Source organism: Parasteatoda tepidariorum, chromosome 5, assembly GCF_043381705.1.
Source record: "Parasteatoda tepidariorum isolate YZ-2023 chromosome 5, CAS_Ptep_4.0, whole genome shotgun sequence".
NCBI lineage: Eukaryota > Metazoa > Arthropoda > Arachnida > Araneae > Theridiidae > Parasteatoda > Parasteatoda tepidariorum.
In genome coordinates this window covers 77,275,348-77,292,888 of record NC_092208.1, presented here as the reverse complement: position 1 = coordinate 77,292,888, position 17,541 = coordinate 77,275,348, and the positions used below count along the sequence as shown (strand labels likewise).

At 30.6% G+C, this 17,541-nt stretch overlaps 1 protein-coding gene across 3 annotated transcripts in view; it reads left to right on the top strand.

Annotated features, from left to right (window-relative positions):
- LOC107449465 (sulfotransferase ssu-1-like) overlaps window positions 1–10,995 on the top strand; it is a 67,372-nt gene extending 56,377 nt beyond the window's left edge. For all 3 annotated transcript variants that reach the window (XM_071180649.1, XM_071180648.1, XM_016064990.3), the window contains one exon: window positions 9,086–10,995. In XM_071180649.1, coding sequence (XP_071036750.1) covers window positions 9,111–10,079 — 969 coding nt within the window. In that variant the 5' untranslated portion in view covers window positions 9,086–9,110 and the 3' untranslated portion in view covers window positions 10,080–10,995. The remainder of the gene's footprint in view (window positions 1–9,085) is intronic.
- The last annotated feature ends 6,546 nt before the right edge of the window (window positions 10,996–17,541 follow it).

Below are 17,541 nucleotides of genomic sequence, written 5' to 3'. Positions count from 1 at the left end.
AAAACTGGCCACCCTGAATAAATTTAATCTTATGATTGGATCTTTTCGTTCCAGGACTCAATATTAATTTTTCGAGGGTGTGACTTAAAATATCCTAATTAATTAGTGCAAACGATATGATAAATTTTATTCTTCGAGTTAATTATTTTCAAAATAAAGTTGTGTTTTATTCGATAATATGTTGACAATTGTCTTTTTATATTTTGCATATAAAGTCAAGGTTCCGGATTAATGTCAAAAAATTAATGATAAAATATTGAAGAAATTTTTTTCTTCTATTTAATTATTTTCAAAATAAATTTCTGTTTTATTCGATAATAGGTTTACAATTGTCTTATTATTATTATTAAGTATTTTAGTATTAATTATTTAGTATTATTATTAAGTATTTTAGTACTAATTATTTAGTATTATTATTAAGTATTTTACTATTAAATATTTTAGTTATTAAGTTGAGGTTCTGGATTAAAGTTGGGAGATTAATGATAAAGCAGTTGAAAAATTTTATTCTTCTAATTAATTGCTTTCAAAATAAATTTCTGTTTTATTCGATAATAGGTTGACAATTGTCTTTATATATTTTATTTATTAAATTAAGGTTCTGGGTTAAAGTCGGGAGATTAATGATAAAGCAGTTGAAAAATTTTATTATTCTAATTAATTGCTTTCAAAATAAATTTCTGTTTTATTCAATAATAGATTGATAATTGTCTTAATATATTTTATTTATTAAGTTGGGGTTCTGGATTAAAAGCGGGAGATTATTGATAAAACAGTTGAAAAAAAATTTTCTTCCAAATAATTATTTTCAAAATAAAGTTATGTTCATTTAATAATACTTTGACAATTGTCTGTATATATTTTGTTTATAAAGTCGAGTTTCCAGATGAATCTCGGGAGATTAATAATAAAACGCTGAAGAAATTTTATTTTTCTAGTTTATCATTTTCAAAATAAAGTACATTTTTATCTGTTCATAATAAAACAAGCTCAACGGGAAAAAGTATGAAATTTTAAAACATTAAAACATGAAAGAAAATATTTTTTCCTTCTACTAAAATAAGATTTTTAAATCAAAAAGAATTATGACGTAATTTAAAACGGTTATTTAAAGAAATATTCTTGGAATATATTAAAATTAGAATACTTAAGAGGAACAAAAAGCGAAAGAAAAATGTTAAGTGCTTTCATTATGATAAAATATCTCTTCTTTAAGAAATTAATCTAGAAAGTATTATGGTAAAAGCACCTTCTTTTGTTCCACTGTCTCTGTTTAACACTTTTTTCTCAGCTGAAAATAAATTTCTCGAATTTCACTTTTTTAAATATTACGCTGAGTGTAACTTATTCGTATGAAGTTTTTTAACGAGGTAGTGTATTAGTGCTTCCTCGTTAGAACTAACAGTTTATGACATTGCATTTAAGTTCTTTTTTTAAGCAAATAAAGATATTTACAATAAGAGTTATTTTTTGAAGTAAAAGGAAGGAAAAAGAGTCAAGTAATACTTCCTGGACTACTTATTTTTAAAAAAATGTAATAAATTAAAAGAGGGTAATTAAAAGAGAAAAATGAATATAACCAGATAAGAGAAAATTTTTAACTCCGTCAGAATTAAATTATGAACCTAATAAATTGAAATATAAAAAATGAAATGTATTAAAACTCCTTGAAAAAAAAGTTAATTTCCTCTTACGGTATCTCTATTAAAATCAAAATTTTATTTTCTTTCTATTATCCAGAAAACTGATTAAAGTATTTTAAAAGACAATTTTAAAAAAACGTCAATAGCGAAAATCTTATAATTATTTATCATGTATGAGAAGGGGGTAAAAAGTCTCGATGTCTTTTTACATACTTCCTGTAAACTAAAATTGGACGCTTACAACCTTGCACTTTTAAATACAATTACAACCTTTTACTTGCGATTCTGAACGGTCTTTAAAACATTTCAATTAAGGTTCAATACCTGCAAATAAATGTGCTGCCATCTGTTTATTGGATCTGAAACTAATCTAATGGAATCAATTATGTACCGTACTAAGCTAACTACAATCTACAGAACACTTAACCTATTCTTAAAGGGCCGGGATAGCCTGGTCGGTAGGGCGCTGGGCCCATATCCAAGAGGTCGTGGGTTCGATCCTCGCCGGCCGAAGACTCCCCGTGTAGTAAATGGTGACTGATGCACGTTAAATCTGTCGAGTCTCAAAGTCCTCCATGTTCCCACAACAAATCAATACCTCTGGGGGTACTGATCCAGGAGTTTCCTTGTCTTCTGGATTGGTTCAAAATTACAAGGCTACGGAGTTGAACGTAAGTAGTCGTAAACCCATGAAATTGGGTCGGCTGTTCAACGACGGTTATAAAATAAAATAAAACCTATTCTTAAAAATATCAAACTAATAAGTCATTATTTAACGAATTTCTTTAACCCTTTCAATACGGCGAAAAATCAGTCCAAATGCGCCTTATTGCCGGGATCAGTTATTTCTCCTCCAAGCGATTATTAGATAAAATAACTTTTATGCCTAAAACGTTGAAGGTCTTGGAGACGCATAAACGACCCCATAACTGCGAACCTTCAATAACAATGATTTCACAAGCTTCATTGATGGGACAGCATATGTCCCTCCGTAACCCCAAAGCATCTAAACCCCGGGACAGGGTATGTCCCGGCCGGAATTCTAGAATCAATAACTCATTTTTATTGACATGGAACCTAATATTTTGATGATTATTTTAGGCAACGTTTTTTAATTAACCTTTTCATGTACATTTGCGTTAACATTTTTATTAACTTATTTATTTATAAGCACTTTTCGAAATTAACAGTTATAAAATAAGAAAGGTAAAAAATTGAAAGTAGTGGAGGAACAACAGTATCTGAAGTCTGGGTTTCTTGGGGGCGTGGTAGGGCGGTAAACAGTTCTTGCACAGTGCTACGTTGCAAGAGGTGCACACTATTTTCGAGTGTGCCTCTTTATTCATATTTGCGCACCATGCACATCTTCTGCGTGTTTTTCCTTCAAGGGAAATGGTTTCCAACATTGAAAAGTCTCGCTGTTGATGATGATGATGATATAGTTTTGGAGGATGAGGGCCTTTGCTTATTGACTTCTTTGCTCGCATTTCCAAATGTTCTTTCTTTCCATTTCAATACTTTCGTTCGTACGTTGGGCAATGTAAATGAATAAGCTTTTGGGAATGATCTTGAAGAAAGAATCCACTTCGGTGGCTACGCTGCCAATAGAGAAATTTGTTTGACCCTTGATGTAAGTAACTAGTGGCATTCGTGGTGTAAAGTTAGTTGGGTGGGACCTTGAAAATGATGGTAGATTCTGGTTCTGGAGCTCAACTCCATCATCAAACAAATCATTGCGATTGGGTGAAACGACTTCATTTTCAGTCTCCTCTTCGATGTTTTCAGTTTCAGAAGACTCACTAATATAAGCGAGCTGTCTCAACTTGTTATCAGGGTAAATGCTCTTTCGACTCATTTCGATCCTTCATCATGCTCATACTCATATGTGGTGGTTATCTTAGCATCAGCACCGCCAGGAGCTAACCCTCCATCTGAGGAAGGAGCCTTCGAATAAGCCTTCGAATTATTTAGCAATAGTGATGGCTGAAAACCTAATAAATTGAATATTTATTAAAACAAAAATAACAATTAATAAACTACCACTCGAAAACATTTATTCGCTGTCCGGAGCAAGTTGTCGCTTGCTTGATTAGACCTGGAACGATTGACGTGAGAAATTTATGGACTCAGAACGATGAGACGGCCTTAAAATCGATTTGGAGAACAAAGTGGGCGTTATTTTCTATCCTAGATATTTTTCAGTAACTGGGACATATGTTGTCCCAGACGTAATATCAAAAATTTACCTGACTGGGACAGCATATGTCCCATCCGGTGCGAAAGGGTTAAATATTGCCTCGTGCGTAATAAAAAGGCACTTTTAAAAAGAGGAGAACAACAGTATTAACTACATCTATTATTCAATTCTATTATTTGTCATTGAATATACGTTACTTGATTTGAATATTGTCATTAAATATTCGCAACTGCATTTTCCTTTGATAGTGATGTTCATAATAACTTTGCTTCGATTGTTACATTTGAAGATGCGTCAAATGCTAAAAAAATCTTTTTCAATAACTCTTTCACTCTTTCAAATAATGGGTGTTCCGTAAAGACCACACTTTATGCATATTTTTAGAATTCGAATTAAAAATCAAAACTAAAAAGTATGCTCATTGGGGGTTATTTTGTAAGCGAGTAAAAAGTAGAAACACTATCGAAATATGATGAGTCACAGTCGTAAAAAACAAAACAGGTTTAATTGCGATATGAAACAGATAGAGACGATTATTAGAAATACTTAAGTTTGAACTTCGAATTGAACTTGTTTTGATCTTTATTGTTTGCTATAGATGAAGCGGGCCCCAGGTTCGTTTACTGAAAAAAGTTTTCGGACTTCGAGCTAGGACTAATGATACAAAATTTCAAAACATTTTGCAGTACTTTCAATGAAATTTTTGGTCTAGGTAAGGTGTAAAAAGGTGCGTAAAAAATTACATTAATGTGTAAAAATTTAATGTGCTACTTCGATTGAGTGTTTTTGCTTTGTGAGGCTAGATCGAAGCTCGGGCTTGGGCAGTCACGATGTCTACGTAATACTATTGTATTTCTGGGTCGGATGGGCTGATTGAAATTCTTCGGTCTAGGGCAGTGGTCGGCAAACTTATTAGCCAAAGAGCCAAATATGAACATTACAACAATTTTTTAAAGAAATTGGGAGTCAAATCTGCTTGTTTAGTAAACTTTTATTACACTTAATAAGTAGTACACTAAATAAAACTAAATTTCATACTTAATAAATATTTATTAATGCAAACAATGTGCTTGCATCTCCTTGGAAAGTTTGAGTAAGTCAGGTTTGTATGTTGTTGATTTTAATTTTAAGCGTGATTCCAAGTTCTCATCAATAAGACGACTTCTCAGTTTGCTCTTGATAATGTTCATGCTTGAAAAAGATTGTTCGCATATATATGTAGAACCGAAAAGGGAAAAAACAGCAAACGCGAGCTTTTTCAGCTGATCGTAAGAGTCAGAAATACTATTCCAAGCGTTGAAAATGATCATGTCTCCAGGTCATTCAAAGCAGACCACTTGTGCTGTGTACTAAGATCAAATTTTTTCTTCTCCAATATTTCCAATTCAACACAAAGACGTTCGAATTTAGAGGGCCATCTCCTTGTTTTTTAAATCCAGCAATTGTATTTCAAAGCTACCAATGTCAATTTCAAAAGAAGAAAATTTCAACTCGGTTATCGTAGCATTAAGAGGATTTTTGACAAATGCTAAAGTTGCTCTGCCCTTTTTAAATTCCTGAAACCTGCTGAGAAATGCTTCCCTCATATTTAAAATTATTGTTTTAAAATGGTGTTTATCAATAGAGGATTAATTTTCTTGGCGATGCTTCAGCAGGCTCGGAAAGTGAAACAATGTTTCCCTTTCAAAATCCTGAGCAAAAATGGATAATTTGTTTTCGAATGTTATTACTTCGTCTAACATCGAAAAAATTAAGTTTCCTTTCCCTTGTAGTTTACGATTAAGCTGATTTAGATGAGACGTAACGTCTACCATGAAATAAAAGTTTTGGATCCACTGATCGTCTGTTAGTTCTGGATAGTGAACGCCCTTCTCAAGGAGAAATGCTTTAATTTCCGGAAAAAGGGACGCGAAACGTTTTAAAACGTTCCCTCTGGATAACCAACGTACCTTGCTATGAAGCAAAAGATCAGTGCACTCACTCTCCATTTCGAATAAAAAATTCTTTGAATTGGCGATGATTAGGAGCTTTAGCTAAACTGGAGTTGATAATGGTAATCACTAATTCCATAACTTTACAAATTTCATCCGGAAATGTTTGCTTACAGAGCGCTTCTTGGTGAATGATACAATGGTAAACAAGTATCTCTTGATTAATTTTTTCTTTCAAAATAGCAACAAACCCTTTTCTTACACCGGTCATACTTTGGCCCCATCTGTTGAAATCGACACAATTTTATCGAGGGGAATATGATGTATGTGTATTGAGTTACCCACTAAAAACTAAAACCATTAAATAAAAAATAATTTCAAATATATATAATTAAATTCTTTTAAAACATTATCATTGCCAGTTTATTACGCAAAAAGTCATGCTGTTTTGAATTCTATATTATTAATTTTACGTTTTGACTGACCGGAACACGTGACTAGAGTAATATTAACCTGACTCAATTTTACAAATCTGTAAAAAGAATGATGCTACTGCCTAATAGCAGAGCAGCTGCGTACTGGTTAAACCTGATACCTTCACGCGACAGATCGCTTGCTGGCCGAAACCACTCGGCCAGGGAGACCCCATACTATAGTAAGACTGTTTTTTGTCACCATAGAATGACTACTTATTAGGCTTTATTTTTGTTACTAGAGTAAGTCTGTTAATTTGTGATACTTTTTGCGTCGTATAACTTTATTAAGAGAAAGCGCATACTTAACCCTTACTTCAGACATGTTTAAAACGCATCTAACAATTTGTCAGCAATTATTAGTTTTTAATCATTAATTAATATTAATTATTCAATTTTTATTTAATTTATAAAACAATTTAGCATTTATTTATTTATTTATCAAATTATTTCTGGATAACTTTTATCTACACCAGGGTTTTTCGGTTACGAAACCCTTAATAATCAACCACATTTCAGCTGAACTCCTACTTTATGAAGTTCATCAAGGTGATTGTGAATCTATAAAAGATTATTTCTAAATATTTAATTAGGAGTATAAAGACTTCTAACTGTTTTATTATTAATAATCTTAAATTATGTTTCTGTCTGACAGTTGAATTTGCAATGCTTGTGCTATATCCAGTCTAGTTAGGAATTTGTTTTCAGTGTATATACATAAGCTGAAAATGAATGAAATGAAACTTAGAAGAACTGCAATAAAAGTTGAAAATAGTTATTAGGGAAACATATTTCTTCATTAATAATATTGATTTTATTTTGATTTAAAAAATGCAATGAGAAGTACTAATGCAATATTTTATAAATTGTTGTTCTTTTTATAATTTGTACAATTTATTGTTGTTAAAAATAGCATATTTTCTTTGAAAAATGCCATTGCTATTTCTATGGCATTTTACTTGAAATAATTTCATAAAGGCAGACCGAAGAATTAACTAAATTATGAATTATAGCTTGGATTTAAATATAATCTAAGCTTTCAAAACTCATCACTGGTTATAAAAACTAATTATTAGCAGAACCCCTTACACTCTTCCACAGAGCCCTAGGCTTCCGCGGAACGCCACTCGGGAACCGCTAATCTACACACATAAACCTCATACAGTGTTGCATAAAAGTAAGTTACTGAAGGAAGTGGTAAAATGTTAGAAGAAAGGACTTACATGATTTTATTTTATAATACAGCCAAAGATTATGACATAACAAAATCAAAATGAAATTAATAGTTAAATACATTAAACAGTAATTTATGCGTCATAACAAGATTTCGAAACAAAGTAAGTTGGAAAAAAGTACTAATTCTGCACTGTTATTACATCAAGTATACTAAGTATGGACTGCCGTATTGTCTTGTTGGAAGGTCCAGTCTCCGGATGTTATAAGAGAAGCAACAGGCAATAAATTAACTCCCAACATATCCTGAATTGAATTCATTTTAGTTTGTAAAAAAATAGTTAGAGTTGTACAGCCTGCTCCAAAAGTATCCCAAATCATAACGAACCCATCACCAAATTTACGTTTAAAAAACAAGTGTGGCTCAGTCTGTAAATCATACCAAAAATATCGACATTCATCTGGTACATCCAAATTAAATTTCTTTTCAACCGAACAGACCACATCGCTCCAATTCGTACCTTTCTTAAGATGTTGCTTTGCAAATTCTAAACGAGCATCTTTGTGCAATTTAGTGAGCTGAGGTTTTGCCTTAATATTTTTAAATTGAATGTTTGAAGTATTGTTTCAATAATTTCTAACCAAGCCGCTGCTGCATGGTAACTGCATTTCATTTTTATTTTGTGCAGATGACATCTCACGTCTTTCAGATTCGTCTTTCTTGATTCTAGATGAAATTTTTTTGCCTTCCGATACGCTGTTTACTGTTACAGCTTGCAAGATTCCGGACGTAACTATTTACTCTAGCTTTGGACCTTCCTATTTTTTGCAATTTGGGAACCACTCAAGCCCATTTCTTTAAAAGCTAAAGTTCTTCCTCGTTCGACTTCCGATTAAAGGAGCTCCCTTTGGCATTCTAAATTACCAAAATTGTAAATTGTAAATTACGAGTGCAAATTACCAAAATCTGTTTATATACATCTCGGATTTGCTTCTTGTACTAAAGAAAACCGTTTTCTTGGATGTTTTAGGTCTGAAAATTACGTAATCAGTATCGACTTTATACTTTTTTCTGAACTTTTTTCAATGAGTTTTTCGAATATACAAGCACCGTAGTTCACCGACATCCACGCAAGTCCTTGTGTATACGAGCACTGTACTTTGCCGACATCCACCCAAGCCCTTGTGTATGCGAGCACTGTAGTGTGCCGACATCCATGCAAGCCCTTGTGTATACACGAGCACAGTATTTAGCCTGCATTCACGTAATGCCCAGAGTATACGAGCACCGTACTTTGCCGACATCCACGCCAGACTCTGTGTGTATACGAGCTCCGTATTCAGCTGGCGTGGGGACAACGAAACCTTTACATAAGCGGCCCTATTTATGTTCATAAAACTTATTTGGTTTTTAAAATAGGTATATTTACTTTCGCAGAAAACTCAATTCAATGTTAAACCGTAATATCGCTACCATTTAAGTAGGTTGCTGTAATTTTAATAAGTGCTGAACTGAACCATGCGTTTTATTCCTCAAAAGTTGCTGCAGATTTGAACTAAATTATGCTTCAATGCAATCCTCGATTTCTAACGGTAGTGTAATCACGAAAAATCTTTTTCGTCATTTTCATTATTTTTCATTTCAATCTTATTTTTTTCCTTTTTCAGACATTCCAAATTAGTGGATTTAAATATGGAAAAAATAGGAAAAGCACCGTTGTATAGCATCATGAACGGAATCATTTATCCTTCTATGTTCTCTCCAACATGTTTTAGAGAAGCGCTGTACTACAAGGCTCAACCTAATGACACCTTTATTGTTACTTATCCTAAATGTGGCACAACTTGGATGCAGCATATACTCATGTATATTTTCCGCAAGGGCGAAGAACTGAATATCGGAAAAACAGGTAACTTGGACGTGTCGGAATTCATCAAATATTGCCCATTCATCGACATGTATGGATTTGAAGGCATTCAGAAAATGAAGAAACCCGGATGTATTAAAACGCATCTACCCTACAACCATCTCTCATTGTCCCCTGAAGCAAAGTACATATTTGTTGCGCGGAATCCAAAAGATTGCTGTGTATCTTTTTATCATCACGCACAAAATCATCCAGGCTTTGGATACTGGGATGGCAAATTTAATCATTTTTTTGAACTTTTTATGGATGGGGAATTGGAGTACAATGATTATTTTGATCATTTACTCTCTTGGTATCCCCATCGTAATGATTCGAACGTCTTTTATACAACATATGAAGAGATGAAAAAAGACATTAGGGGCGTTGTTGTGTCTGTTTCGAATTTTTTGGGTCAAGAATACTCTGAAGCAATCGAGAAAGACAACTCTGTTCTCAACAATATCATTCTGTTCAGTAGTTATGAATACATGCAGAAACATTATTGCTGGCCAAGCCTTTCCGGCATGAAAGAGTCGAATTCTGAAACTTATTCTGGAGTTAAATACGTAGCTGAGTTCGTCACCAGTTTGGATTTACCTTCTAGGGTTTTAGCAAAAAGCAATGTTAGAAAAGGTGTTGTTGGAGACTGGAAAAACACATTGAGTTGTGAGCAAAGTCAAAGATTGACAGAAAAATTTTTTGAAAAAACAAAAGACACTGACATCAAAAATTGGTTTTCTGAAGCAATTTTGTAAGAAAGAAGTAGTTTTAAAAAAATTAAATAATACTATTCGATAGTTAAAAATAGGAAAAGACAAATCAATGTCATAGTGAATTTTTGAAAATTGTTTCCTAGGCCAGTGATTACCATAAAGTGATCCTCGGAATAGACCACGTCCAAAAGTAATACCTTTTAATTATGCGGGATGTAATAATGTCGTATTTAAAATATCGAAATCAAGAAATACAAGTGGAAGTGACAGAAACAAAATATTCATAAAGCATAAAATTATTTTGTAACCAGTAAGTCAAAAGGGGATTTTGAAAAACTTGTTGACAAATAATCGTTACTCAAATCCAAATTTTGAGTGTCTTTATAACATTGTGTGTCGTGGTGTGTAATTAAACTTATCGAAAAATGAGAAACCATTCAAAAATATATAAAAAAGTTGTCTGAACATTATAAGAACTTGCTATGGAGTCATTGTGAATTCAACAGGTTAAAGAGTGATAAATTGAAATTCAAAATTCGTATATTAAATTACATCGGATTAAAAGACATCGTAATTTGGGAAACCACGTGGAAATGATTAAATAACGCGAAACAGGGAGTTGCACGCTGCAATCTCCCTTCTAAAATTAACTCTACATTGATGATTTTATGTATTATTGATGATGGTATGTTTTTATTGGTGGTGGCAAATAAGTTTCACTTAAAGTGGGAATTTCAGTTAGTTTGAAATATTATTAGTATAGTTCTTATATCTAATAACTTTAAAGGCATATTTATCTGAATATGCCTTTAAATAAACCTGCGTGAATAAACAAGTAAATCTTTTAAGTTATACATTTATTTCTTTTTTGCATTTCTATTACATCTTTTTTATGTGTGTATTTTTGTATGTTTAAGTTCTAAGCTTTCTTAAAACTAAGAATAAAATAAAGAGTTAATCTCTGTGTTTATCTATCTCTTATAACGGCAGAATAATTCGTCCTGAATCATCCTGAAATTCGGATATCGTCTGGAAGGGACTTCAGCCAGCAATCCTAAAATCCATTCGAAATTTTCAAATATTCGCTAACGCAACGATCTATAGGGGGCGTTGTTATTTGATACGTTGTTATTGAGCACAACACGATTATCAATTGAACTTCCGTCAGTGTAGCATTGTAACATTCTTTCTTTATTGTGGTTTATTAAATTTAAAAAAGAAAAAATTTTGATATTCTTGCTTATGCAAGAGAAAACAAAATGAAATCTCTTTTTTTTTTTTTTTTTTTTTTTTTTTTTTTTTTTTTTTTTTTNTTTTTTTTTTTTTTGGAGATGGAACATCCGAAACACGTAGGAAAAATATTTGCAGATAAACTTTAAGAAAATGTTTTCTTCTTATTAGAGTTAAAACCTAATACCAGCGAAATCACTCTATAAAATTTAATGATCTAATATGAAACTCCTATTTAGACTTTCCATTCCATACTTTTCTGAATCATATTACTTCACACATTAAAATAAATATCACACATTAAAATATGCATACAGAAACCCAAAATGTTATATCATTTAATTTTGCAAAAAAAAGTTGTTTGACAATTTTTATCAAAAAATTTAAAGTTTCAATTAAAAATTGTTTTTTACAACTGAAAAACGTAAAATAAAGAATGCTTACGATAAAAAAAATGATTCTAAAAATTCCTCATATTGAAATAAAAAAAACTTCGATATTGTTTTTTTTTCTTATTATTATTCTTAATCAGACGTAGAAAACCATTCTGTAGAGAACTATCATCAAACCAAAAAAACAAATTATTTACAAGTAAATTTTTCATTATAAAAATCATGACACTTACCTGCTTTATAAATGTGGAGAATTGCAAAATAAAATCTTCGTTTGAGAATTTTATTTTCAAATAATATATATACATAGGTTATCAATTCATTAATTTAAGATAACATACCATACAATAAAATTTTGAAATTGTAAGATCTCGATATGAATTTCAATATGTAATTTAAAAACAGAACACCTGAATTTTAGTTGAAATTAATCATTCAAAATTAAAAAATACTCATCAAGAAAACGATAAAATTTATTAACAATCAACACAAATGATACTATTACAAGTAATTCGGATGATTCTTTATTGTTTTTCGAATTAGGTACGAATTAGATACAGAGAACTATATACCATTCTATGAAGAAGAAGAATATTCTATAATTATTACTGTTCTACACATTCTGAAATCACATTTATTCATTGGAATGTAATAAGCAATGTTAATTTCACTTTAATTTATAATGAATTGAAGATAGATGAATTGAAGAAAAAGATATTTTACTGTCATGCATAAATATGTAACAGAATGCGATCACGAAATCAGAAGTTTTCTTTTGAAAAATTGTTGATAATAGAAGGGAGAAAATTCTAGAAAAATTGTTTTTCAAGTGTTGGGCGCGTTCTGTTTTAGAGAGATTTACCTATGTTCTGGATCGTTTTTTTTTTCAAGTTCCTCTGCATTTTCTTCAGGGAAATTTTGCTTCCTATTTGCTGCTAAAAAAATAGGCGCTCTACTTCGCCAATGATTCTGATAAAACTAAATGAAAACTTAATAAATAATAGCCTGTAAATATCCTCTCCGCTAGAGGACGTTTTCAAGTGTTGCGATAAAGAATTGCATTTGGTAAAGTCGTTTGAGAAATGCAATTTTCTCATTAGTTAAGTTTTAGTCATCGTTTTAAAGTCAATTCGCGATCGCAACGCTTGAGTACGCCCTCTGGCGGGAGCCTGAAAATATCGGCATGAGTTCTATCATAACCATAATAGACTGACGCCATTTTCTTAGCAGCTAATAAGAAGCAAAGTTTCCCTCAGGAAAAGACTGAAGAACTTGAGAAAATGAACCAGAACATGCCAAACATTGAAGCAGCACACGCCAAGCATTTGAAAAACAATTTCTCAATAATTTTTACCTTTCTATTGTCAACAAACTTGTAACTTTGGGATCGCATACTGTTACAGATGTGTGTATTACGGTAAAATAATTTTTTTTTTTTTTTTTGGTCTTCAATTCATTACAAATCAAAGAGAAGTCAACATTGCTTTCTTCATTCCAATGGATAAATGTGAATTCAGAACTTACAGAACTGTAATAGTTATAGAATATTCTTCTTCTTTATAGAATAGTATATATTTCTGTATCTACATAATTCGGAAAACAACAATAAAGAACCCTCCGAATTACATGAAACAGTATCATTTGTGCTGATTATTAATAAATTTTTATCGTTTTCTTGGTAAGTATTTTAGAAAGAATAATTTAAACTAGAATTCAGCTATTCTGTTTTTAAACTACATATTAAAATTCATATCGAGATCTTACAATCATAAAATTTTGCTGTGTGGTATGTTATCTAAAAGTATTGAAGAAATAATCTATGTATATATTATTAGAAAATAAAATTTTCAAACGAAGAACATATCATTTTGGAATTCTTCGGATTTATAAAACAGATGAGTGTTATGATTTTAATAACAAAAAATTTACTTTTAAGTCATTTTTTTTTTTCTTATTTGATGATAATTTTCTATAGAATGGTTTTCTACGTCCGATTATGAATAAAACAACAAAAATACCTTGAAAGTTTTTTTTTTAATGTGAGGAATTTTTAGGATTGTTTTTTTCTGTAAGCATTCTTTATTTTACGTCTTTTAGTTTCTAAATAATGATTTTTACTGAAACTTGAAATTTTCTGATAAAAATTTTAGTCAAAAAAGTTTTTTTACAAAACTAAATTCTATACAATTATGATGCTTATGTATACTTTCTGCTTATTTTAATGTTTGAAGTAATATGATTATTAAAACTATGGAATGTAAAGATTAAATAGGCCTTTCATGTCACATCATTAAATTTAGTAAAACTCTAATAAGAAGATACATATTTTTTCTGTTTATTTACAAATATTTTTCCGATGTGTTTTGGATGTTCCTTCTCTAAAAAAAAGAGATACCATTTTGTTTTCGTTTGCATAAGAAGAAATATCATACATTTTTCTTTTTTAAATTTAATAAGCCACAATAAAGAAGGAACGTTACAATGCTACACGCTACATTAAAGACGTCTCCAGAGTAACTGTTCATATAGAAATCGCAGGTATTCGTCTCATACAACAACGCCCCCTATAGTNAGGAACTAGACTAATACAATTCCAACCTGCCGAGTAGCGACTTATAACAAGACACTTCGTTTGATGCTTTTACTTGTTGCTAGAAATCAGGTTCGCAGAAAATGCTGTTTACTAGTTAAATTTAGTAGGAATAACACGACCTGTGACGTAGGCTATAGTATACCCAACTATCTCATTAGTTAAGTTTCAGCCATCGTTTTAAAGTCAATTCGCGATCACAACGCTTGAGTACGCCCTCTAGCGGGAGCCTGAAAATATCAGCATGAGTTCTATCATAACCATTGGCAAAGACCGACGCCATTTTCTTAGCAGCAAATAAGAAGCAAAATTTCCCTTAGAAAAAGACAGAAGAACTTGAGAAAACGAATCAGAACATGCCAAACATTGAAGCAGAACACGCCAAGCATTTGAAGAACAATTTCTCAATAATTTTTACCTTTCTATTATCAACAAACTTGCAACTTTGGGATCGCATACTGTTACAGATGTGTGTATTACGGTAAAATACATTTTTTTTTTTGGATCATCAATTCATTACAAATCAAAGAGAAGTCAACATTGCTTTCTTCATTCCAATGGATAAATGTGAATTCAAAACGTACAGAACTGTAATAGTTATAGAATATTCTCCTTCTTTATAGAATAGTATATATTTCTGTATCTATATAATTCGGAAAACAACAATAAATAATCATCCGAATTAGATGAAATAGTATCATTTGTGCTGATTATTAATAAATTTTTATCGTTTTCGTGGTAAGTATTTTTCAGTTTTGAAAGAATAATTTAAACTAGAATTCAGCTATTCTGTTTTTAAACTACACATTAAAATTCATATCGAGATCTTACAATTATAAAATTTTGCTGTGTGATATGCTATTTAAAAGTAATGAAGGAATAATCTATGTAAATATTATTTGAAAGTAAAATTTTCAAACGAAGAACATGTCATTTTGGAATTCTTCGAATTTATAAAACAGGTGAGTATTATGATTTTTATTACAAAAAATTTACTTTTAAGACATTTTTTTTCTTATTTGATGATAATTTTCTATAGAATGGTTTTCTACGTCCGATTATGAATAAAAACAAAAAAAAACCTTGAAAGTTTTTTATTTAATGTGAGGAATTTTTAAAATATTTTTTTTTTTCGTAATCATTCTTTATTTTACGTCTTTTAGTTTCTAAATAATGATTTTATTGAAACTTAAAATTTTCTGATAAAAATTGTTGTCAAAAAAGCTTTTTAGAAAATTAAATTATATACAATTATGAGGCTTATGTATACTTTTTGCTTATTTCAATGTTTGAAGTAATATGATTCTTAAAACTATGGAATGTAAAGATTAAGTAGGCCTTTCATGTTATATCAATAAATTTAGTAAAACCATTTCTCAGGCATTAGGTTTTAACTCTAATAAGAAAATACATATTTTTTTCTGTTTATTTACAAATATTTTTCCGATGTGTTTTGGATGTTACTTCTCTTAAAAAAAGAGATACCATTTTGTTTTCGTTTGCACAAAAAAGAATATCATGCATTTTTCTTTTTTGAATTTAATAAGCCACAATGAAGAAGGAACGTCACAATGCTACACGCTGCATTAAAGACGTCTCCAGAGTAACTGTTCATATAAAAATCGCAAGTATTCGTCTCATACAACAACGCCCCCAATAGTTCGTTGCGATTGCTAACATGCAACTCGAGAAGAAGTAAAGTTATTATTGTCAACCATTTGCTTTAAACGTTTAATTGGATACCAGCAAGCGACGTCACGCGTATGTTTCGAACCTGATTGACTTCTGAATCGATAAATGCTACGATTACATCACTTGCAGTTATCCAATAACCGATGATTTCAAATCTTGAAAAGATGCCCTCAGTGATGTTTGCTAGATTATAGCTCTATTTGGTGTTAGAAGAGATTTGTTTCTGCTTCTTTAATATTTAATTATTTTTTAATCATTACGTCAGATAACAAAAAGATCAGTTTCAATGTGGAAGCATAGGTGAACTACGTCACAATAATGTAATAAGCACTGAAACTACGTGTTTATTTTGTAATTAAGCTATGCATGAAAAACAAAACTAATAGAAAAATCGCAATAATTCGTTAAGAAAAAAGTTAAAAGTTGCCCCCACCCCCAAACAAATTTCCTTTTTGCTTTGAAAAAAAACATTTAAACTTTTTATATGTTCTTCTCTGTTATCAGGGCACCATTATGTCTGGGTGTAAGATACTTTTGGGTGAGAAAAGTGTACTTTTCTGTTTTATCTTCTGCACAACCTTAAGGGTGAGCCATTTAAAAAATTAAAACGTACCAGTATACACACCAAAAACAAATTCATAACTTCGCTAGATAAAGCTCCAAAACTATCTGCGAATTTAAAATAAAAACCTAATTTAAGACTATTAATGATAAAGCGATGAAGAAATTTTATATTCCTCTAGTTTTTCAAAATAAATCTTTATTTTATTCGATAATACGTAGACAATTGTTTTCATTTATTTTATTTATGAAGTTCAGGTTAGGGATTAATGTTAAAACGGTGGAGAAATTTTTTATTCTACAAGTTAAATATTTTCAAAATAAAGTTGTGTTTTATTCGATAATATGTTGACAATTGTCTTCATATATTTTGCGTATAAAGTCGAGGTTCCGGTTTAATGTTGGGAGATTAATAATAAAACGCTAAAGAAATTATTTTTATCAAGTTTATTATTTTCAAAATAAAGTATATTTTAATTTGTTCGTAACAAAACAAACTCAACGGGTAAAAGTATGAAAGTTGAAAACATTAAAACATGAAAGAAAATATTTTTTCCTTCGAACTAAAATAAGATTTTTAATTCAAAAAGAATTATGACGTAATTTAAAACGGTTATTTAAAGAAATATTCTTGGAATATATTAAAATTAGAATACTTAAGAGGAACAAAAAGCGGAAGAAAAATGTTAAGTGCTTTCATTATGATAAAATATCTCTTCTTTAGGAAATTAATCTAGAAAGTATTATGGTAAAAGCACCTTCTTTTGTTCTACTGTCTCTGTTTAACACTTTTTTCTCCGCTGAAAATAAATTTCTCGATTTTCACTTTTTTAAATATTACGCTGAGTGTAACTTATTCATATGAAATTTTTTAACGAGGTAGTGTATTAGTGCTTCCTCGTTAGAACTAACAGTTTATGACATTGCATTTAGGTTTTTTTTAAGCAAATAAAGATTTTTACAATAAGAGTTATTTTGTGAAGTAAAAGGAACTAAAAAGAGTCAAGTAATACTTCCTGAAATACTTATTTTAAAAAAA